The 23,152-nt window shown below is 40.3% G+C and overlaps 2 protein-coding genes across 2 annotated transcripts in view; one reads left to right on the forward strand and one right to left on the reverse strand.

Annotated features, from left to right (window-relative positions):
- SPAST (spastin) overlaps positions 1-11,457 on the reverse strand; it is a gene marked incomplete at its 5' end in the record, with an annotated part of 36,327 nt that extends 24,870 nt beyond the window's left edge. The window contains 3 exons of the mRNA XM_082481165.1: positions 5,456-5,539; positions 6,825-6,911; positions 11,031-11,457. Coding sequence (XP_082337291.1) covers positions 5,456-5,539; positions 6,825-6,911; positions 11,031-11,457 — 598 coding nt within the window. The remainder of the gene's footprint in view (positions 1-5,455; positions 5,540-6,824; positions 6,912-11,030) is intronic.
- Positions 11,458-15,488: 4,031 nt separating this feature from the next.
- DPY30 (dpy-30 histone methyltransferase complex regulatory subunit) lies at positions 15,489-20,736 on the forward strand. The gene is made up of 5 exons (XM_082481927.1): positions 15,489-15,594; positions 15,915-15,986; positions 16,072-16,119; positions 17,503-17,645; positions 20,446-20,736. Exons 2-5 carry the CDS (start codon positions 15,951-15,953, stop codon positions 20,516-20,518), a joined length of 300 nt encoding a protein of 99 aa, XP_082338053.1. The 5' UTR covers positions 15,489-15,594; positions 15,915-15,950; the 3' UTR covers positions 20,519-20,736.
- Positions 20,737-23,152: the final 2,416 nt, after the last annotated feature.

Here is a 23,152-nt window from a genome sequence, read left to right on the forward strand (position 1 = left end):
GGAAAAAGGACAAAATAAACAAACAAAAAATAAAAATGAACCAAGAAAGTTTATGTATGTTGAACACACAAATGTAAAGTTTGGCTTTGTTATACTTGATACAGGGTTAAAGATAAAAGGAGTATTTCTATCTGTTCTACATGTTTAGCAAATTTGTAAGAAAATTCTGTCAGCATGAGCATGATTGAAAACTGCTTTAAAACTAGACATTTAGGGCTGAGTTAATTACAACGATCTTTCCAGTGTAGTGATTGTAGTTACTTCCCAAAAGCAATGGTCAGGATTAATTCAACTTCATTTATTCAATATTTGTGTCGACAAATAATTTCTGAAAGCCCTCCCCAAGGTGTTACTTTTGACCAACTGCGAGGAGTCAGTCAAATGTTTCACTTAAGTAGTAACAGCCAGTCAACATTTTACAGAAACCTCAACTGTTCAAGCAAAACACCATGTATACATTACAATGTCTTTCAATAAAGATCTCTATTTAGAAATATAATTGCCTTGAAATTAAGTCAATAAAATTCTCATGCAAGCTGCGCCCTTTAAGAGGATTAACTTCAGAAACATCTGAACACAAAATTTACAAGATTAAAGATTAAGGAGAAAGAAATTAACTCTAAAAAGTCATGAGAAACTAGCCAAAGCATAAGTCAAAGAGGTGCAAGGCTGTAAATGACACAAAACAAGAATTAAGTCTCAGGACTATTTATTCTGTGAAGCTCACCTACCATTCCTGCTTTTCTCACTATAGTTAAAAACCTCTAGGCCCTACTTTTGGAGCACTTTACAGCCTCTCCCACCTTTACTTCACACACACCTTTTTTTTTTTTTTTTTGTAAAAACAAAATACGGTTTGTAAGGATGCAAAGCGTACGTTGTGTGTGTGTTCCCCCCCCCTTTTTTTTTTTTATTCTCCTCTCCCCCAAGAGATAACAGTACCAGAAGCTGCAGAGGAGCAATGTCCTCTGGCAACATGAAAGCACATACCGCAAAAGAAGCTGAATTCTACTGAAAATGTGCATGGCCAAGATCATAAGCACCCTGACTGGAGGAAGAACTGCCATTCAGAGCTTGCAGATGGTACAATCATACAACTAACAAGCATAAACATCTCCTTGCTTCCACTTCTTTGTCTATTACAGATCTTTTTCCAGTCTGTTTCATTCCTTTCTTCTTCTGCCTGCTCCTGATCACTCACCGCTGAGCCTCCCTGAAAAGTATCTTTAAACCCAACAGCTGAAGTGATGGATTAATAATAATATCCAGACTGAACAAGATGTGGTTTAGAGTGAAAACTTAGTAGCCACAGGTAAATATGAAAAGCTAAAGTTCAAGGTTAGTACGTGCACCCAGGGTTTACTTTGTTTAAAATTTAAAGCATTGAAGAGTCAGATACAGTAAAACAACAAAATGTTAGTCACAAACCAACCTACAAACAACCACAAGCTTTGTAACTTGTAAGAAGTTACCCTAAGAAACCTCCCTCTAAAGAAGCCTAAGAAAAGTCCTTTTAGTATGACTGACCACAAACACGGTGTATTATTTCAGCAGGCGCAACACTATTGAAGGAGACAGCAGAATAGCCTACAGAATAGCCTACTCCCTGCCCAGTGCATGCAATCTGAATGGAAAGTACACAGAGAAGCTCAGCAAACAACATTAGTATTAATAGACTTGGTAAGATATTAGATAATCAGTTAAGTTTTGGAAAACATTTCTCAACTTTACAAAAAAAAAAAAAAAACAAAACCCAACTTTCTAATAAGTGACCACAATAAAATCAATTGGCTTGGGCAGGAATTCAGGAAATGCCATTTGCTTCAACGCTACAGTTTGAGACTGGGGTTTTAGCACAATTATCAATGGCTTAGCAAGTTCCACATATTCAGGATCTCCAAAACTGCAACACATAAACGTAATCCAGTTTCAATTCATACACTGTCCTTCCATCACCTTATATATTAACATGCAATTTTAATCTTGCACATAAAATTACATAATGTAAATATATCAGTTTTCTTGAGAGACAGTGTAGCTGTAGAGTCCTCTGGAATAATGAAAATAAATCAAGCTATTAAATATTATTCCAGGGAATTAATAGAACACTACCACCTTCCATTTAAATGCTTTCTCCCTGTGTCTCCAGACATTGGGGGGGGGGGGAGTTTACAGAATCTCATTCATTATTTCTCCTTGATGATACAATATTGACACAAACCTACCAAATAAACACCACTGCAGCCATTGTCTTATTTAAGCAATACTAGACCTTGAGTTTCTAATCAATTTCCAATAAAAAAATATGTTACCTTGTAACACAAGCCTGAAGCAAAACCACCATCACCTCCAAGAAAGTGGAAGAATCACAAAAGGTGTCCATTGAAGCCCATAACTATATATGGGCAGAATTACTACCAAAAAGCATACTGATGAAAGATATTTGAATTATGTGCCATGTGCATCCTTCAACCAAAATACCAAAGCTACACATAGCACACAGAAAGGCACTTGTGCTGATAGAAGTCTGTGCCCCTACAGAAAGTCTCTCTGAAATGGGAGAACACAGACTGGTACAACACGTGTATAGTGGTAGAATTGAATAGTGTTGCACTGGACATTGTGGTTATCTACCTTTAGGAACAGCAAACTGCCGAGTTTTGTGTATCGGTTTTAGAAAACAAATATCCTCCTGTGATTCTAAATATACCAAATATGATTCTAACACAGATGATCAGTCATCCAGAGAGATCAGCTCTATGAAGACCATCAGAGCAAGATTTATCCACTCATCTAAATAACTGCACAGCTAACACACCCTAAACTGTGTCAAAAACAGGGGCGCCCACCAATTCAAATGGCAGAACTTGGAAGTGCCCTGACAGCTAGCACAACGCAATATCGTCACTGGACTGCCAAAGAGATCGAGTCACCCTGAGGTGCTCTGAAAGATACCTGGAGTAAGTTCAGCTTTCAGGCTGAAGTACAGCTTCAAATGGAATATGATACAGTAATTTAGACTCAAGATGAAAACAGGGCTGAAAATAATAAAGCTATCATCCAAGGTAAGTATCTACATCCTCTTGGTCAAACATTAAAAGGCATCAGTAGTGTGATGACACATGGGTGTGATCAGACAACACAGTCCCATCAGTGGTGTCAACCTGCAGTCTGCAATCACACCTCTGTCTAGCAAGCAGGATGAAATATTTGATATTATTGTCTACTTTAAGTCTGTTTTATCCTGCCAGCTAATGCAACAAAGGACTTTCCTATTCTCTCTTAAGAAATGGAGAAATTCCACAGGGCTACAGGAAAACACATACTCTTTGGTCTTAAGAGTTGGATTCTTAAGAAAAATCACTTTATTGAACCTTAAGAGCTTCAAGAGCCTCAGGTTTAGTTCAACTACAAATGCATCTCTACACCACTTAAAAACTTCCAAATACCTGTTCCTTTAAGTTATAGGCTACAAGATATGTTTAGAATTGCACATGCAATTCAACTCTAGATTATCTTGAATTTCCACAAAATTCACGTAAAATTGACATATAAAGTAATAAAACCAGATACTGTTGATACCTGAAAGCTGGTTAGATGGTATAACAAATATTACTCAAATAGATCCATTATGATCAAGGTTGCAGGGTTTTAAATCCACTGGAATATCTCTCCAGACAACATCTTTTTCCTACCCAAAAGCGCAGATGACTTCACTTGCTCCTTTCTATCCAAATTTTCCTCTCGGGTGCATTTTTTGATGCAGATTCTTAGTGCAAATTGAACAAGAACTTAAGTAGAATAAAGTATGAAACTTCTGATAATTTCAAAGTAAAAATAAAGTCATATCGGACATCAACTTATGCAATAAACACTATTCTGTTTACCTTTCAATCTGCGCTCTGAATGAAGCATACAAATAAAATAGCATGCAATCACACATTCTGGTAGTAGAAATGAATGTACCAGCTTGACTTCAACTTCAGGGTTTTTGCAATGTTTACCCTTTTTATCTTTTTAATCAGAGCACAGCAAATGAGCAACTTACCAACATTGCAAGTGATACTACAATAACACAAGCAAGGATGAAGCACCACCCACAAAAAAATAAAGACACCGCTACTTCAAGATTCAAAGAACAGCAATTATTTTTTAAAGAAATCCTAGTTACTTGCAATTAGGATGTCAGCAACAAACCATACCTTATCGAAGATTGTTAGCATCTAATCACTTTCACTCTTTTGTTGCCTGGTTTATACTACCTCTAGAAGTCAGCCTTTAACCCTAATGAATAGAAAGTATCTTTTCTGTATATATTAAGGTTTTATCGACGAGCGCCCACAACAAAGCACAGAAGCCAGAAGCTTCTTTCTTCCCATGTTCCCTTCACTTTTTTTCCAAAAAGAACTAAGGACACCAGGATCTCAAGGGAAACAAAAGGGATTCACTTTCATGTGGTTGTCACAACTTCCCTGTCAATCCCCAGTTAGGACCACAGAATCATGAACTGTAAGAGCAGAAAAGAACATGGGTTTTCCCATCTGCTCTGTACACTCCTAGAAGAGGGAGTTAGTAGAATTCAAAACAGCACAGTGCAAGATTAAAGCTGCAGATACACAAGTTAAAATGAAGTACATTTGTTAGTTCTCCCTTAAAGAACAATAAAACGAACAAAAAACCTTTCTTTTTATTCATTTTTCTGCCTGAACTGAAAGCATTTCCAAAGTTCTCAATTTAGAGGATGCACTACACAAAGCTGTGGGTTTGCCGCTCGATTTGTTTATCATGCACAGTAAGATGCCATTTCCAATCCTGCCTGTTTTACCCTGTCCATTAAGAGCTTATATACAACCCTTAATTTTGATAAAGCTAAAACTATACAACACTATGCTTCTGAAAAAAGTGGTCTTACCTGCTCATCTTAAAATAGAACACTACTAGATAAAAATTATGACAATTAGGATTTCACAACCTTGTGGCCTACATAATGCTAAAGCATTACTATTTCAGCACATACCAATAATCAGGAAAATTGTTATATAAGCGACAGCAGAATTAACAGAACACGTAGTTACACTTAGAAGGCACACAGCACTCACGATGAGCAATATATCCTAAGTTTTACTACTGTTCTAACACAGAAATGCTAAACTAACTCCAACAAGAGTTAGTCAAGACTTCCTCAGTTTGAGTCAAGCATGCCATGATATAAAGACTTTTCAGTTACTTTTACACCTATTTCTTAAGGCATAGGGAAGTGGATCATGAGATTCCAAATCCACCAACAGCTTTGAAAAAGTATTACTTACTCTCAACTAAAAACTAAACTTAAGAGACCCTACACAGATAATGATTCCTTCACTTTAAAAATCAAAGTAATATTTTAGAATAGCGCATTACATGAAGTTGTGCAAATAATGACAAACTTTCCAAAGTCATGAATTGTAACTGGTACCTAAAAGCTGTAAGCGATCCTTGGCCATTGCCAAATTTGTCATCATTTTAGATTGTAGACGTCGAGCCCGTTCACACTGATCACCTTACAAAGAAAAATCAATGTTAAAACACAATTTGGCAAATTAACTTTTTTAAGTGCTAAAATACTGACACCCAGCCTTCCCTCCTCTTCCTCCCACCCCTTATCTACCCCCTCCATTAAGCAACCTCATTGCAAAACTAATGAAAAAATCCTAAAGCTTTCTATTTAATTGAGAACATAAAGTTAGTTGACACTATCTGCTTTACGATATTGCTCATAGAGTGGTGGGAAACCAAACATTGCTTTGCATATTCTCTAACATCTAATTGCTGACCTAATAATCTATGTTATTTGTCACTGCATTTTTCTAAACAGAAGTCTATTAAAAAAGATTTTTAAAAAGCTTGAAAAGTGACTGAGAGGCAAGTACAATTTGAAATAATTCACTCTGGCAAAATTAACAGATTTCAATTCAGTTGACTGTGTCCCTTTACACTTCAAAACACACAGAATTACAGACTTTAATATCACCACTTCCTAAAAAATAATGCTGTTCAAGCCAAGCTTTTTTTTTTTTTTAAACTGTGCAATTTAGATGGGTTGTATCAAATGCCACAGGTATTACTGCATGAGTAACATGTCACCATATACTGATATACTGTTCACAAACACTTCTAAATGTAGCTGAGGAACAGAACAGCAGTCTGCAAAAGCAGTCACAGGCTTGGGTTTTTGGAGGGGGTTGGGTTATTAATATTACTATATTATTTTGAGGATAGAAATTCTTAGCAAGTCCTTCACTACCCCTATTTCTCTATGGTGCATATCTGCTTCTACACTACAGCTTAAAATGTTTCCATATACACAGATGGCTTTCTTCCCTTGTTGAAAATGTTCAGCTATTTTCGCATAAGCCAAAACACAATGCTAGACCATTCCAAATTGGGGTGTTTCTTCTTCAGTTATACTGAAAGGAATATAAAATTCTGCATACGTGAGAATATGAACTGTCAACTTTGGCAAATCAAATGAGAACTCAATATTCTGTCATTCCCATTACATAAGAAATCAAGTGTTTTAGTTGAGAATTTTTATGAACTGCTTATGATTTTGGATAGTCTGAAAATATTTGTAGCAAGATTTGCATGTGTTATAGACCGGAACATTAAGGTAGAACAGACAAATGGATCAGTGTTCACCTACAGCTAAAACAGGAATAACAAGTACTCTCATGAATTCATAGAGCAGACCATTCCTAGCACCTGCCATATTTAGGAATATTGATTCCTCACTTTGAAGAAGCCATATACCAAATTCTTTTCCACGAAACTCAAAACTGGCTTACCTTGACCAATTACTAAGACAGCTATTCCTTTTTCCAGTTCTTCAATTCCTTTCTTATACCATTCAACAGCTTGTTCCTTTTGTCCTGCTTAAAAAGGAAGTGAACCCATTATTTTCTGTAATGAATTAAAGCTTAGGAATGGTTCCATATAATGCTGCATAAAACAAGTAAGAGATATTCAAACAAAATCCTATGATTTAAAGAAACACTTAAAGGGACACTGTCAACTTTGTATCTACTTAGTTTCAAATAAGCTTTTCTATTAAACACAGGTACTACACCAGCCTCAAATCACTTTTGCCTGTTTTACAAATACTTCTCCATCCGCCTTAAAGAGATCAGTCCCCTTAAAAAACCAACAAAACAAACAAACAAAAAACCACAACAACCCCAAAACAAACACAACACCACCAAAAGAAGGGTAAAAAAAAAAATGGTGAAATTAAGTTTTTCTTTCTGGAACATCAAATTAAGACATGTCTTTTAATCTTCCAGTGATAGCCAATACCAAAGTAACACTAAAAGAACAGAAACTCAAGGAGGAAAGCAATGAGTCTAAAATACTACACGAGTGAAACGAGACACTTTCCTTCTGGTTAACTTGTGCACAGAGCAGCTCATTTGTCATGGGGGTATTTCTTTGTTCATCCTATCATGATGCTGCTGAATTGCAGGTGTATGTCAGCTTTCACATGAAGTACAATACATGCAGAATTAGAGTACACCTCTGTAGCAACAAATTCCTGAATCGATATTACAGCAAATACAACCATGAACATGCCTATGCCTAACCTATACTATCTTACACCATGACAGAGAATAAGCCATTGAAGAGATCTTCATATCTACTTCCTATTGCTCCCCTTCCATAAATACTCTGCATTAAAAAGATACTTGCCTGCACATGGAAACATACTTTTGCAAGGTAGCTATGTCACACTCAGCATGCCTTTCCACACAGGAATACAGCACATTAGGTACTACAATTTAAACCTGATTTGCATTAACAAGCTGCTAGTGCTAGAAAAAAACAAAAATGCCTAGAATGAAACCTTCAGATATCATTACCCTAGTTTCAAAAGAGATAACATTTCACAAAACTGTTCCTAAGCACCAGTTACCCGTGACTGTGTTGCTTCTGTCCTCAAATCTTTTGACAGCTTCAGTTCCAAACCTATTTTCTAGCAAATTTTAGTGCCAGTAAAAATATTTCAATACATTTCTAGAATCCTCTTAAGGGTTTTCGCTTGCTCCTTTCCAGATGCAAAATCTTTTAATAACATTTGGCAAGTTACCCTGTGCAGGTAATTCCACACTTTGCTCTTTCTACCAACACAAACCACAGGAGCAGCACCTTCCGACAGTCACGTACATCACACGCCTTGGGAATCATTTTATCACTGCCCTTTCTCCGCCAGCCTCATATATCTGGACTGTTAAGGACAAAGCTAGCTAAATTGAATCATTGAAGCTGAGTGACTTTGATCACCTCTGTGGCCTTTTTTTGTTTAAGCTTCTCCCCATCACCTATAGAAATAGTTTTGAATGCAGTGTAAATCTAATGCTGATTATGGCTGTTAGAAATTAAATTTGAGATTATTTCAGCCACCTCTGCTATTGCTTGAATTGCTTTGCTATTCTGAACAGCAGTTACAAACACATCGAGGTCATCATTAAAATCTCACTTCCACCTTTTAACTGGAGAAGTTTTAAAAACAATATACCAAACCAAGCTGCCGGCAAAGGTAGTGCTCTGAATTCACACAGAACGGTTACTAGTTCTCAGTGATCAAAATATTAACTGTACAATAAAAAAAGTCACATTCCTTAGAAGTCATTGATTTGCTGTACCCAGTCTGGCTGGGATGGAGTTAATTCTCTTCACAGCAGCCCCTGTGGTGCTCTGTTTTGGATTTGTGACTAAAACAGGGCTGATAACACAACAAAGTTTTGGCTACCACTGAACAGCTTGCACAGCCTCAAAGTTTTCTTTTTCCTATTCTAGGTCCCCAGCGAGTAGGCTGGTGGTGCACAAGAATTTAAGGCAGGACAGCTGACCCAAACTGGCCAAAGGGATATCCCATACCATATAACATAATATAAATCTCAGCAAGAACAACTCGTGTAGAGGAAGAAGAGGGTGGGGGGCTGTCTTCCAAGGCAGCCATTGCTCAGAAACTGGCTGGGCATTGGTAAACAATTGCTTTTGCATCACTTGCCTTCCCCCCACCCCTTTCCTTCGCTTATTAACATGTCTTTATGCTGAACCACAAGTTCTCTCACTTTTGCTCTTCCTACTCTCCCCTCCCTGTCCCACTGAGGGGAGTAAACAAGCAGCTGTGTGGGTGCTTAGCTGCTGGCTGAGGTCAACCCTCCACATGTGCCTTCTCAGTCCCAGGAAAAGATGTTAAGCCTGATTTTTAAAATACCAAAACATGAATAAAGATTTCTCCAGTAATTCAGAAGCATAAAAATCACCAGAAGTGCTATCATAATTACTAAAGCGCGCATAGCTTCCAGAACAGCATAAATGCCACATAATTAACAGGATAGTAGACAATCCAGAAATCCCAACCTTTTTGCATACTATGCCTAATAAGTTCTTTTCTATTGGAAGTTATAAAAAACTTGTTTACATATTAAATAAATTCAAAGGTATGCATGTATTCCAGTAAAAAGAGATAAGCAAATAACAAATCTATGAATTAAAGCAAAGTGAGCTCTTCTTCAGTGAAATTAATATTGTATTTGCAGGGTTGTAACAGCTTTCAACTGTTTGTGTTAGCAGCAAAGATTTTTTTTTCTTGCTGAATATATGACCTGTGCAGCTAATTCATATATGACAACTCTAAAAATATCTATAAAGCAAGTCCATGATTAAAATTGGTATTTGAAGGCTTACCTTTCAAACTACCAACAGTTAGAAGCCACAACAGTGGAACAGGCACCTGATAAATAATTTAAGACTTAGCTACTCTTCACAAAGCAATTGTCAAGAACACTGAAGTCTTAAGCTAGAGGTACCTTCTTTCATTCTTTGCTCCTACGACCTTCAATGCTTTTATAGGGTACATCTGTTCTGAACTAACCTTGCTGCACACGGTGGGTTTTTTCTTCCAGAGCTCACCGCTGCCACTCCCAAATTGTCAATGCAAAGCAAGACACATCCCTCGCTTTTATGGTGCTCCCAGCATGTAGCTTCTATTGAAGGCTTATTCCTATACTTTTAACCTCCTCCTCTAAGATAGCAGTTTCACTAAAGCTCAGCTGCAAGGGCGTAATAAGGTATTCTGATGCTTCCAGAGAATTTTAAAACCCTGCACAGCATGCCCCTAAGGACTACCTTTTGGATGCTGATAGTTGTGCTGCTGCGTTTAGACTAAATGGCTAAATCAAATGCACTGGCAATTCCTCCCTTTATTTTTTTATTCTCAAGACATGAAAAAAAAATAAATTATTCACTCCTGTGTTTTATTTAATCAAACCTTAAACATCCTCCTTAACATCTTCTAGTCACATAGTGACAGCTTTTTTTAAGAATAAGCATGTCAGTTTAAGAAAATTAATTTTAAAAAGCAACTGCCGAAAATATAAATAAAAATTTCTTTCCTTAAAAGTCAGATGACTCCAAAGGGGCAGTTTGAGAGCCAAGTTTCCTGAAGACTCACTTCAACACCTCCATCACTTGTCAGACAGTCCGTTAAAGGATGCACCTTACTATTGTTGTCCCTGGTGCTTTTGTTGACCGGCTGGCCTGGTTAAACCCAAAGCTAATTACAGTCACACACACCCCTCCCCCCGCGATTTCCAACCGCCTCACCCAGACCTCCGCATCATAAACTTTAATTTAAAGTTATTAGAGGGAAACGCACAGCCTTACTTTGCGTGGGAAATCGGCCTGAGCCGCAGCGTTTCGGTCCGACCTGCGGCCACGGGGAGGGACCCGGCCGGGGACGGGGGGGTTGGGGGAGCAAAACACCGTACCCGCGGGCAGGCGGCACCGGCAGGCCGCTCTCCCTCCCGCACGGATCCTTCGCGACCCCTATTTCTCACATACACCGCTTCTGTGTAACTCAAAGCGGCAGCCCCGGCGCCCCGGCAGGTCCTGACCGCCCTCCCTCTCTCTTTCCCTCACGACCCCGACCCCGACGTCGGCCCGGCCCGCCTTCCCCCCGCAGCCCGGGGCGGCCGCCGGCGCTCCCCTACCTCTCTCGTCCTCGTCGATGCGCAGCGCCATGGAGATGCACTCGAAGGCCCGCTTGTGACAGGCCCGCACCGTCTCGGGCGCCCCGCCGGGCTCGGGCGCGTCGCCGGCCCCGGCCCTGCTGCCCTTGGCGGCCATGAGGGCGCCGCGGGAGAGGCGCTCGCAGAGCCAGGCGAAGAGCAGCCCGAGCTGGAAGGCGACGAAGCGGAGCAGGGCGAAGGCGGCGAAGAGCGGGTACGAGAAGTAGTACAGGTTCCGCTTGTGGGGGGACGCCGCCGCCGCCGCCGCTGCTGCTGCTGCCGCCGCCCCCGCCGGCGGCACAGGGGGGGCGGGCCCGGGCGGCGAGGAGGGTGAGGCCCCGGCGGCCGGGGGCGCGGAGCTGGAGCCGGCAGAGCCCTTCTTTTTGCCTCTGCCTCCCGGAGAATTCATTCACCGCCGTCGCCATAACCCGCTGCCAGGGACTGACAACAACCGGCCATGGCGGCGGCGGCGACGCCCCTTTCGCTCGGCCCCAGGGGGAGGAGTGCGCCGCGGCCTCCGCCGAACGCGGGCGCCACCGCCGCCGGCTCCCCCAGCGCCGCTGTTACCGCCGCGCCGCAGCGACAATAGGAGGCGGGGACGGCGCCGCGGGGCGCCTACAGCTCCCGGCCTGCCCTGGGGCGGCGGCGGCGGCGCGGTTCGCTTCGGGAGGGCCGAGGGGCGGACGCCGGAAGCGCAGTCCCGGGGCGGCGGTGGGGCAGCGTCCTGGTCTCCGGCGGGGACCCCGGCCGGAGGGAGGGCGTGGGCGGGCGGGGTTGAGCTCCGCGTCGCGGCAGCGCCGTGCCGGGAGGAGCACCCGCCTGCGCTAGCCCTGCCCGAGAGCCTGGGATGTCAGCGCGCTGGCACACACCGAGCAGAAAGATGATGAATAATTTAATAAAATCAATTATTCTGACCGGAGTTGCGAACCACCCCGCGGGCAAATCGGGGTGCGGGGCCTCTTACCTCTCCCCGCCTGCCGTCGGTTAGTTGGAGGCAGGTGAGGAGGGTTCGGGGGAGTTTGCTCTTGTCCCAAGTCACGGGCCTCTCGCCCGGGGAAGTGCGGTAGCCCGGGGTCCACCGTGTGCCCCCGCCGCCGCCCTGGAGTTGTCCCCAGGGGATGTTCTGCAGCGCTTTGTCTGCTCCGCTTCTCTGAAATTGAGGTGACAGGCTGTCGCCTCACATGGAGGGAACGAATGGAATTGAGTATACGTTATACATATATCATTTGGGGAAAAAAAAATATTTTTCCACCCTCATTACTGTATAAAATACAGAATTTTATTAACATATAAAATAACACAAATATATAAAATAACTATTCATGACCTAGAACGATTATTAGACAGACAGTAAATCTATCAGTGCTGGAAAAATGCAATAAGGTTCATTGAGTATTTTTCTTCTGTATTTGGTAAGAAGAGTCCTGTACATCTATTGTGAAAATACCAGGAAGTATTTTTGCAGAACCATAGAATGGTTTGGGTTGGAAGGGACATGGGCAGGGACACCTCCCACTAGACCATATTGCTCAAAGCCCCATCCAACCTGGCCTTGAACACCTCCAGGGATGGGGCATTTTCAGCCTACTCATAACTGGAAAAAGTTCAGTATCTAACACTAAATTTTTTCACTATATCCAACAGTCCTTTAAAAAAAAAAAATCAAAAACTCTTGTTTACTGATGTAAAAGATTTAACAAGTTTTGGAATACCAAGGAAATTCCAGAAACTTCAAGCAGTGTTAATATTATGTAGCATTCAAACATGTCAAGTGAAGTAAGCTACATGACAACCAATTACCAACCTATAGTCTCTGTTATCCATCTACTGTCTAAAGTATCATCCCATTCCTAAGCAAAATAGTAGAAAAGCTGGCGAAGGCATAAATTATTAATAAATTAAAGGACAGATTGAATGACAATAGGAAGACAATGAGTCTCAAACAATCCTGACTACTCAATCTAGTCAGTTATTTTTACTTTTTAAAAAATTTGAATGACACCTTTGTAATTTGCGGACTGTATCATGGCAATAAAATACAGACTGATACACTGGTAAACAGTGCACCTGTTGGGGGAATAATGACTTGTTAAGCTGAAACGCAGCTTCAGAAGTAAACATCAGTCAGATATTGTGAGCAAATTATAGTGCTTTTATTGAGAGCCTGCAGAATCAATTCACTATTGTGGCTATTAAATATTTTAGTGACCTGCAAGTTGAATCACCCTCACCTCCTATATTAAGCTGGCTGTAGTATTCATTGGGACCTGTCTGTGAACTTCCCTAATGACTAGTCTGGCATAAAATTAATGTAGTTAAAAAAAAAAAAAGCCTTAAAAAAACCAACAACAACAACAAAACAAAAATCAAAAACGAATCAGAGCAACGGATGGCTTTCTGCTGGCTTAGTGAGATGTCCTGGCTCAGCAAAGGTTATGATGAACACCAGAAAAGGGTGGGGGAAGAAGCGAAACCTTGTGTTTTCTGAAGTGGACAACTGTTAGATCAGCTCATCCACCTGACTTGACTTCACCCTGAAGACCAAGGACTCATAAAATAAAGGAGATACAATGCAGTATCTCAGCAAAACGTTTTGGAATCAGAGCAGACCAGCACCACAATCATCGGAATTAGAAAGGTGCGACTACTCTGAGACCACAACTTACCATTGCATAAAAAGTTCAGTTAGGAAACCTTTGCTCACTCCCAACATGACATCGTTGCAAAAACTGAATACGACAGAGAATGTATAAATGGGAAACAGGGGGATAGGGGTAAAAATATTATTTTCCCTTGGTAGCCATTGCTACAACAATTTCAGGTATTCTACATGTAGTTCTAGCGATGACTTTTTAGTGAATGTGATGAAAAATTAGAAGAGAGCCTCAAAACAGAATGAACAGCTTACACCTCTTCACCCTTACCTGTTCACATTAAGAATTTATTTGTATTCCCATTTTGTTTAAGTTTTAGAAAAAAAAAATCTCAGGATTTTGCTTCCTGTGTTTTCACCTAGCCTCCTCAACACCAGTTAAGGTTGCCAGCACTAGGTATTCTAATTGAGTCGAAGACAGCATGCGGTTCTGCTCCAATTCCAGGTCCTTCAGTTGAGCATCAAATCTGGGACTGACTGCACCACAGTCTTTGAGCCTGCTTATCACACGGATAACACTGTTGGTTCTGTAAACATGATTTCAAATTCACTTTAAAGGAATTGTAAACACACTTCATCAGTACCATTAAAAATCAGAATATTACAACAGAGAACATGGCATTTTCTGTTCTTTCTCCATATTGCTGATCTTTTAAGAACATCACCCAGATTATTCATATGCATTGTTGTCACTGCAGTGAGAAAACAGAAGAGGGAATAGACCTAGTTTTGTAAAAAAAAAAAAAAAAAATCTAAAATATATATATCTAGACTACAGGAATGTTACTACTTTCAAAAGCCAAAACCAGAAGGGTTTGAGAGATCTTTTTAATCTACTAGCACAAATGTTAACAGACACAGAATTTAATTCCTAATAAAAATTTTAAAAAACAACAAAGGAATCAGGCATAGATGCTCAAACACTGGTTCAATTTGTAACAGCCCAGCAACCAAAGCAGCAGTGAATTTTCCATTTCTTGAAAGCTTCAAGTCAAGACAGGATGATTAAAGCTGATACTTAAGAGAGAGCTGAGCAGCTGCATTTTTCTTGAAACTGGGCAACATTAATGGCCAACAGTCATTGTTTTGCAAACTGTACTCACACAGCTCTGAAAGGTTATTTCACCAAGAAAATCACCTTTTCAGCTCAAAGTTAGTTTCAGCAAAGTTATTTTGCACAAACATGGCAGTGAACTCCTCAGGCATCACACTGCATTGATTATCGGTAGATTTCTGTACCTCAGGATTTTCAAGGGCCGAGAATGGAAACATCCCACCAGGTTTAGTCCTGACAGGTCACCTAGATGCGGAACTACCTGCCTGCTCCCCCACAACCGTCCTTAGCCAAGGCTCCCCAGACTACACCTCAAAACGGTTAACAGAGGTCAGGATAGAGCCTCTGCTCCGGTGAGGAAAATTACTTTAAAAAATAAAAAGCCTCAGTCAGAACCGCTCGGCGTAACACGAACCACTTCCCCGAACTCGAGCCGAACCCGCCGAACCCGCCGCCGCACTTCCCTCAGCCGCTCTCTCATGGTTTAAAGACCGCCGCGCGACACGCCCCGCCCAGCGAACCGCCTCCACGCGCCCACCCGCCAATGGAGATGGGGCTGAGACGAGAGAAGGCCCCGCCCAGGGATGACATCATTCACCGGCCGCTCGAACCGCCCATCGGTTTGCCCCTTCCCCGCAGGTCGGCTCCCAGGGATGGGCGGGGCCTCGCCTTGCGCAGGCGCAGTTCGCTGGGCGACGGCAGCGCGACCGTTTCACTTACGTCAAAACAATTTACGACACCTCCGTTCAGCGCGCTTCTGGTTGCTGTGGAGAGGCTCTTGGTGCTCCGCCGCAGCGCCGGTCTCCCGCCCCCGGGCCGAGCACCGGACCCACCGGCGGGTGAGAGCGGCGCGGGGGGTGGCTTCTTCCCTGCGGGGCGGCGGTCGGGCATGGCCGGGGCTGCCGGGCTGGGGGGGGGAGGTGTCCCAGCTCGGCCCCGCGGGGCGGCGGGGTGCCCGGGGTGCCGGCAGGCCTGCGGGTCCGGGAAAGAAGAAGGGAAGGAAGGAAGGGAGGGAAAAAAGAAGGAAGGGGGTGTCTACCTGTACAAGTTTGGCAATGGGGGAGCTGAACAACTCCGTTTGCTCTCTAGTAACCAAATGATGCAATATCAGTCAGCTAACGTCTCAGCCTGCTCACCAATTCTTTTATTGCTTTCCAAGATCACTGTACATCCAGCAAATTCCACGTTTCAAATCATGGAGGCAGAACAGATTATGGAGGGTCAGCCGCAGGTATTGCAAGAAATGGTTTATGTGCATCATGCTATGTGCATAAAAGGAGCATTTCCACTTTGCTGACCATGTGGTTTTCTTACAGGTTCCAGAAAATCCCCATTCTGAATATGGACTCACTGAAAATGTAGAGGTAACAAAGATTTTGTTGCTGTAAGGTGCGGTGGAAGTCACATTCCTGATCAAGGGGAAAAATATTGAGTCTTGAGTGTAACTTCAGTAGATGTATTGTTCACAAGAAAGTTAGATGGAAACTTAACCACCAGATACTAGTCCCTTGCCTAATTGGCTGTTAATTAATATATCTTCTGTTGTGTTGCTTCCCTTATACTAAATGGTACTGAAGTAAATAATGAACCTTTTGATGAGGTGGGCTTTTTGGAAGTATCCTATGATTGTTAGTTATTCCATTACTATACCACGGCACAAAAAGCCAACCAGACAGGGAGGGGAATAGGAGGACTTGATGGCATTTCTACAAAAGCGTCAAAGGGAGGGATTCTTTTCATATTCATGTCAATGGAAATGTTGGATCGGAATAATCCAAGCTGTCTTTAATTACTTATGCTGAGAAAGAGTAGACGCAATCCATTCTCTCTGCTGTTGGTAACAGTGTGGGTTAGAATAATTCTGTGACATGTATTTAGTCTTCCTCATTAAAGAAATGCCTTCAGTCTTCCTCCATTATGAGCTCCTACTCTATGTAAAGCTTTTGCAGAAACTTTTTTTAAACGTCCTCTGCGACTGATCTCCCTGGTAACTGCCTGCCCGTATGCCTCAACTTCCACTACAGAACCAGAACATGTTGGATACGTTGGTCTTGTATTGGTAGATGAGTGTATGTTGCGTTGAATATGTTTGGTTTACTGAGAGTGGCGGGGCATCCTTTTTTAACTACAGTTAATGGTGTAAAATGATTCAGCATTTTTTCACCTGGAAGCATTTGGCATATCTTTTCTTAAGTTACCAATCTATACTTTAATAGAGCATGGTCTCAAAGTGCTTGACTTTAGTGCAAGAGTCTCCTTTGTCAGGCTTCACCTGAATTTCTCGTGCTTTTAGCATTTTATATTAGCAGTGCGTGCATACAGGAACCATTTAATTGGGACAATTCTTGTTAGTGGTCATTCCTGGCTCAGCAGTGTAGAATTAAAATCTGAATGTAAAAGCAGAAATAACAACAGCAGAGATTGGGTGCCTTCTGTTTTAGAAAACTTAGGACTTCCTAACATTGTTTTCCAAAACCACAAGAATTTAACAGAAGGCTCCTCTGGATTAGATTTTTGTGCAAGGAAAAATACGCACTTAAATTTTCTTACAAGATGTGAAGAAGTTATTGCCAGTAAATTGCAGAGAGGAATACTTTGTTTAGAAGAGGCTTAGCTAAAATGTAAAGTTACTAAACAGAAAATTGGTTGTTTTTCCTCAAACCAGGACAGTTTGCACTCACGCTTCAAAGTAGATGTGGCTGCTATTACCAATGTTTGTTTACCCCTTTCTTTTTTTTCTACTTCAGAGGATAGTAGAAAATGAGAAAATAAATGCAGAGAAAACATCAAAGCAGAAGGTGGATCTTCAGTCGTTACCCACACGTGCCTACTTGGATCAGACAGTTGTACCTATCTTGCTACAGGGACTTGCTGTTCTTGCAAAAGAGAGGTAAGATGCTTCAATGTTCCCTCTGTTCTTACGAAAAAAAGTAGGTCTCAAACTTGGGCAGTATGTCACCTTTTCAGATCTCACACACCAGACATGGTTTTGCTAGCTGTAAGCAAGTCACTACGACAGGTTTACAATTATCCAATTATTTAATTATCCAAATTAATTTCTAGCCTTTTGGTGTATTTGGACTATTGGCAAGTCATACTGCATGTAGCCATTTCTGTTTTGCCGAAATAACATTATCAAAAGCTGGTATGGATGACCATAATCACATCACAGTAACTACAGCCAGAACAACCGTCAGCTGTGTCTTAACCTGAAAAGGAGTTGTGAATTTGAACTTCATTGTACAGACAGCTAATTAGGCAAAAGAGCACCTAGGAAGGTACACCCTGTGTGTACACCTGAGCAGTGTGCAGATCTTCCGTTGACATCTGTGTGAGTTCTGATGCAGAATGAATGTAAAACACAGCCTGAAATGGAAATTTTGCGCATACAGTCTGGTTACTTGTGTTACAGGCAAATGCTTTTTTTTTTTTTTTTTTTAATCTTTCTTTGCTATGGAAGGAGTTGTTCATTATGGGGACTCATCACAGGGGTGAAATTGGAACATTGATAGAAGAGGTTGAGGAACATACAGGAAACAAAAAAGCTAAGAGTATCAAACCACCAAGGTCAAATTGGCTAATCAGTCCAGCATATTAAAACTTCAGGGGTGAAAAAGCTGAACTACCAGCTCTGCTGTGTTATCTTCTGCTTGAAATTGAATGGGGAAGTAACTAATGGATGCTAATTTATTTTTCTAAGGAATATAGAGATGTTCAGGTAACAGCCCAGTATATCTGATGACTATGCCTGGAATTCAGTAGAAATTATCACCCAAGATAGTGAGCGTATGGATAAATGACATATTTGGGAGGAGTCAACACAACTTTTGTCAGGTCTTGTAAGTCTCTTGGAGTTCATTCAAGGAGTCAGCAAGCACATGTAAACAGGAATCCAGATGATACTGTCTGTTTAAATTTCCAAAAGGTTTCTGGCACAGTCATTCACTAAAAGCTTTTAAAGAGAGTTAGTCGCTGTGGGATTAAATGAAAAGCCTCTATATGGATGAGGAACTGATGGGAAGATACAAGACAGAGGGTAGAAGTAAACAGCGAATTTTCATGGTGAAATGAGTGCAAAACTAGCATCCTGGAAAGGACATTTTATAACAATTTGAAGAAGTGGTTGACAATATTTGTTGATGATACTGAGTTTTACAGAATAGGATAGGGTTTTTTAATTGCACAGGAAATTCATAAAGATGTGAAAAGATGGAAGACTTCTATAAAAATTGAAACTATGACAAAAAGTGAAAGACTGAATACAAATAAACAGAAAATGATGCACCTAAGAGGGTAACAAGTACCCTAATGGTAGTGACAAAATTATAGATTCTGAATTGACAATTACCCTTGTGAAAAAAATATCTTTAAACTGTTAAATGTATATAGCAATGCATTGCTTAATCAAAAATAAATTCTGAAAGGTAGGACTTAGAAATTGAAGGGGTAAAAACAAGCATAATGTCACTATATAAATTCATAATGTTCTTGTACTTTTAATATTGTGTGTAATTCCAATTCCCCTGTATTCTGGTAGAATGTGAGAAAGAAAGAAGAGTGAAAAGGTGGTCAGAAGTATGGAATGTTGTCTGTATATGGGGTGACTGAATAGATATCTAGAAATGAGACTTCTGTGAGAGAATATATTAGGAATCTGTTAAATCATGAATAGCATAGAAATAATGAATTGGGATGGATTGTTATTATCTCCTCCAATACAGTAATCAAAGTAAGCAAAGCAGGTAGCAAATTCATAATGAACAAAAGGAGGTGATTCTTCACAGGTCACATAATTAAGCTATATAATTTTTTGCCTTGGGTTGAGGACATTAACATTTGCGCTCAAGGGGCAACTGGTCAAAGTTGTAGAGGAATCCACCCAGGACTATTAGAGGCGCTAGCTCAGAAAGCTGGTACGTGTTTGGAAGCCAAAAGGATGGTCCAGAGAAGTATTTCTGTGCACTTCTTCCTTCCTTCTTCTTTTTTTTTTTTTTTAATATACTCTTTATAGGCATATTTGCTCACTGCCAGACCTTTGGTCTGACCCAGTGTGGAATAAGTAAGTTTGTAATTTATTCTGCAGACAGAATCCAGATTAGCACAATTCATACACTGTAGCTGGAGGAGCTGTTTTAAAAAAACTTACGAACTAAGGCCAGTGATCAAAAGTGTTTATTATTGACTACTTGCAAGTTACAGCACTTCTCAAACTTGGAAGTTTATGTTAAAGTTTTGTTGTGTTCATTTCAGTTGCCAGAAAGGATGAAAACAGCTCTAATGAACAAAGCTACACAATAACCATTTGAAGAAAATGAAGCAAGAAAGCACCTATAGATTAACTTTTACTTTGTATAGCACTAGTTAAAGAAACAGGCAAATACATGTAACTTGCAATGATGTACATACAGAATTTATGCTTACAGACTATACCCTAGTTCTAGGTATGTAACTGTTCTAGCAGTTTAGTAACATTGAACCAACAGTGTCTAATATTCCTTATTAAAAACTTTTTCATCAGACATAAACTGGAAGTTTACAGTGTAACTCTAGGTAGTTGGTCATCCCTAAATCAAGGCTTATAAGTGTTTGGGAGGAGTTATGATGCTTTTAAGGGAAGGTGATTAGTTTTTCAGCTACCTGATTTCTTACAACAAAAAATAATTGCTTTTGATTTACTTTTTTCTTTACAGACCGCCAAATCCCATTGAATTTCTAGCAGCATATCTTTTAAAAAACAAGTCACAATTTGAAGACCGGAATTAACTCCACAAAAATGAGGACAATTTGGCTGCTAGACCGAAATGCTCATTTGCCGCTATTTGTTTTCTGCTGTAAAAATCCTTTGGAACTATGATGTTGTCTTTCTTAATCGCACAATTTGCTTTACCTTCTGAGTTTATTTAATAAAGAACACTTTACATTTAATTTGTTCACTTGTTTTAAACTAGCTATTAGGAGACTTTCAAAATAAAGTACTGAAACAGCACTGCTGGATGGAAGTCTGAATGACTAATTCCATGGGGCCACATCACCTTAACACATGAAACAAAGGGGAACAATTTATTATAGGAATCACATGGGTGATAATGTGTATAATTTTATTTTATATAGCACCGTCTACATGCAACACACCTAAACAGAAAGCAAACAAATTAAGAGCAGTTAGAATTTATTTTGAGAAAGTATTGATTAAGTAGAGAGGAAAGAACTTGCTTCAGAACATCAGGAAATGGGTTTAGTTAAACAACTGGATTCAGCAGCTGAACAGATCATCTGCAGACAGTGTCCAACGTTTCAGATGTTTACATTAATGAGGTGTGGTGTTCAGCATTTGTCATTGATCTCCTGTAACTGGTGGGCTGGATTTAACTGAAACACAGAATAAGGTTTGAAGTGACTTACAAAGGTTCTGTAATCTGGTTCTCTGTCCTGCTCCCCCTAGTTGGAGCTTAGATATCTAAGTGTAAGAGTGACCAGAAGATAGATCCTTCAGAGAAAAAAACTTTTCAATTTTATGCTAATGTGCAGTGGCTGGAATGAGATCTGGCTGTTATTCCTAGTAGGAAGGCTCTCACTCTTTTACGTATTTCTTAATATGCTAAGAGGGAAATGTTGAATTAGTGTAGTCCAAGAGTAGTAAGACTGGGGAACAAAACAAATGGAAAGGAAACCTGCGAACCCAAACCCAAGCCTAAAAAGCTCTGTTTTGCAAAATGCACAGAAATTGGGGAATGAGATTACTAATTCTATTGCATTGTAGTGAACACAGTCTCCATCAAACACTGACACTTTAAAAAGACACTGAAAGGGTTTTAACAACAGTGTTTTGACTTTCTGGAATGAATAATAACATTTAAGTGAAGGCAAGGAGACACCATAAAGAGTTGGTACTGCTATTTTTATTGCTAAAACGGCATTCCAAGGTTTCATCCCTAGGTGACAACATCTCAAGATTGTAAGAACTGCTAAATGGAGAAAAAAAAAAATCTGCAGATCCCTAATTTCTATGTTGAGAATTTGTGCAAGACCATACAAAAAGAAGCAGTTCAACTATTAATATTCCCTGGACAGAGCAATTTTCTTAAAGTATATCGCCATGTCTGAATTCAGAATACAATCAGATTTCTCAGCTTGACAGTAACACCCATTAAGCAGCTGCACAAAAACTCTGACTTTCCACACAGCTCTTGCATCAGCCCAGAATCTCAAAGCATCCGTACCAGTCTTAAGGTGAGCTGTCCCTGGCAGAAGCATGCCACCTACTCAGCTATTGGAGCTGCTGTTGTCTTCCCGACAAGGCTAGTTCAAGAGAACAAAAAAGCCATGTTCACAAGGTGATTATATTAGATGATTTACTACAGCAGCTTTTCTGGGCAGCTTCCTCCAAGAAAACAAATCGGAATGTTACTAGCAGCATTGAACTCACCACCTCTAAGAAACAAATTTCAAAGTTATGACAAGGCAACAAGAAAATTGCAACTATATTCCTTTACTTGTTAAATTAGCTTAACCAATTAGGATCTACTGCATAGAGGATACTCCGTAATGGGAAGAAGATAGCAAGTTACTACCTGAAATAACCAGATCATAGCTGAATAATCCAGTTCTCAAAGTTAGGGAAGTAATGATAAAGTCCAAATTTTCAAAGCATTTACTTGTTTTATATTCTCCCCACTACAAAACAATGAAAGTTCTGTGAACAGACTTGACAGATGCTTGCTATGTCAATTTAATCCAGAAAGAAAGTAGTACTATTTTTCCACACAAAACACCAGTTCTGAAGGCTTCAAGATAAATGTACTTAATTTTGAGGTACAAATTAAAAACCAAGTGATTTTACATTTATAAAAATGAAGAACTCATCAATAAAATGGTGAATAGATGTATGGGGCTACAAGTTATTAATAGATGGAGAATAAAAGCTTGAAGAAATAATTGAAAACGTCAACTTTAGACGTATGACAGACCACTCACTGCTAAGTAGCTGAAAGCATTATCTCTTGATTCTTGAACAATTATTTTTCAGTTTTCTCCATATCACCCTAGGTAACCGAGTCAGTATACGCTCCGAAGGGCAGTAAAATTAAGCAGTAAATAAAACAGAATACCTGGTTAACACCATAGCATACCTTCCAAGATGACTATTTTAGATCCAATATTCAGAAGTTACTATGCAGTAACTGTGAAAGAATTATATATGACTCATATGCAGTATTTTGAAGTCTACTTTTTTAAATGCTTCCACCGAGAACGTTATCTTTTACCTTGAAAGGGACAGTGACAGAAAAAAGGATTTTGCACTAAAAGCAATTCTGATCAAAGGGTTCTACTTCCTCATATTCTGAAGCCTGTTACCACCTAAAATTAAAGTTTGACTTGCCAAATCTTTTTTTTTTT

This window comes from Vanellus vanellus (assembly GCF_965231255.1).
Source record: "Vanellus vanellus genome assembly, chromosome: 3".
Lineage (NCBI taxonomy): Eukaryota > Metazoa > Chordata > Aves > Charadriiformes > Charadriidae > Vanellus > Vanellus vanellus.

Coding starts and splice junctions, on each gene's coding strand:
- DPY30 (XM_082481927.1), top strand. CDS start 15,951: ATGGAGGCAGAACAGATTATGGAGGGTCAGCCGCAG. Junction 16,120..17,502: donor GACTCACTGAAAATGTAGAG/GTAACAAAGATT, acceptor TTTCTACTTCAG/AGGATAGTAGAAAATGAGAA. Junction 17,646..20,445: donor GCTGTTCTTGCAAAAGAGAG/GTAAGATGCTTC, acceptor TTTTCTTTACAG/ACCGCCAAATCCCATTGAAT.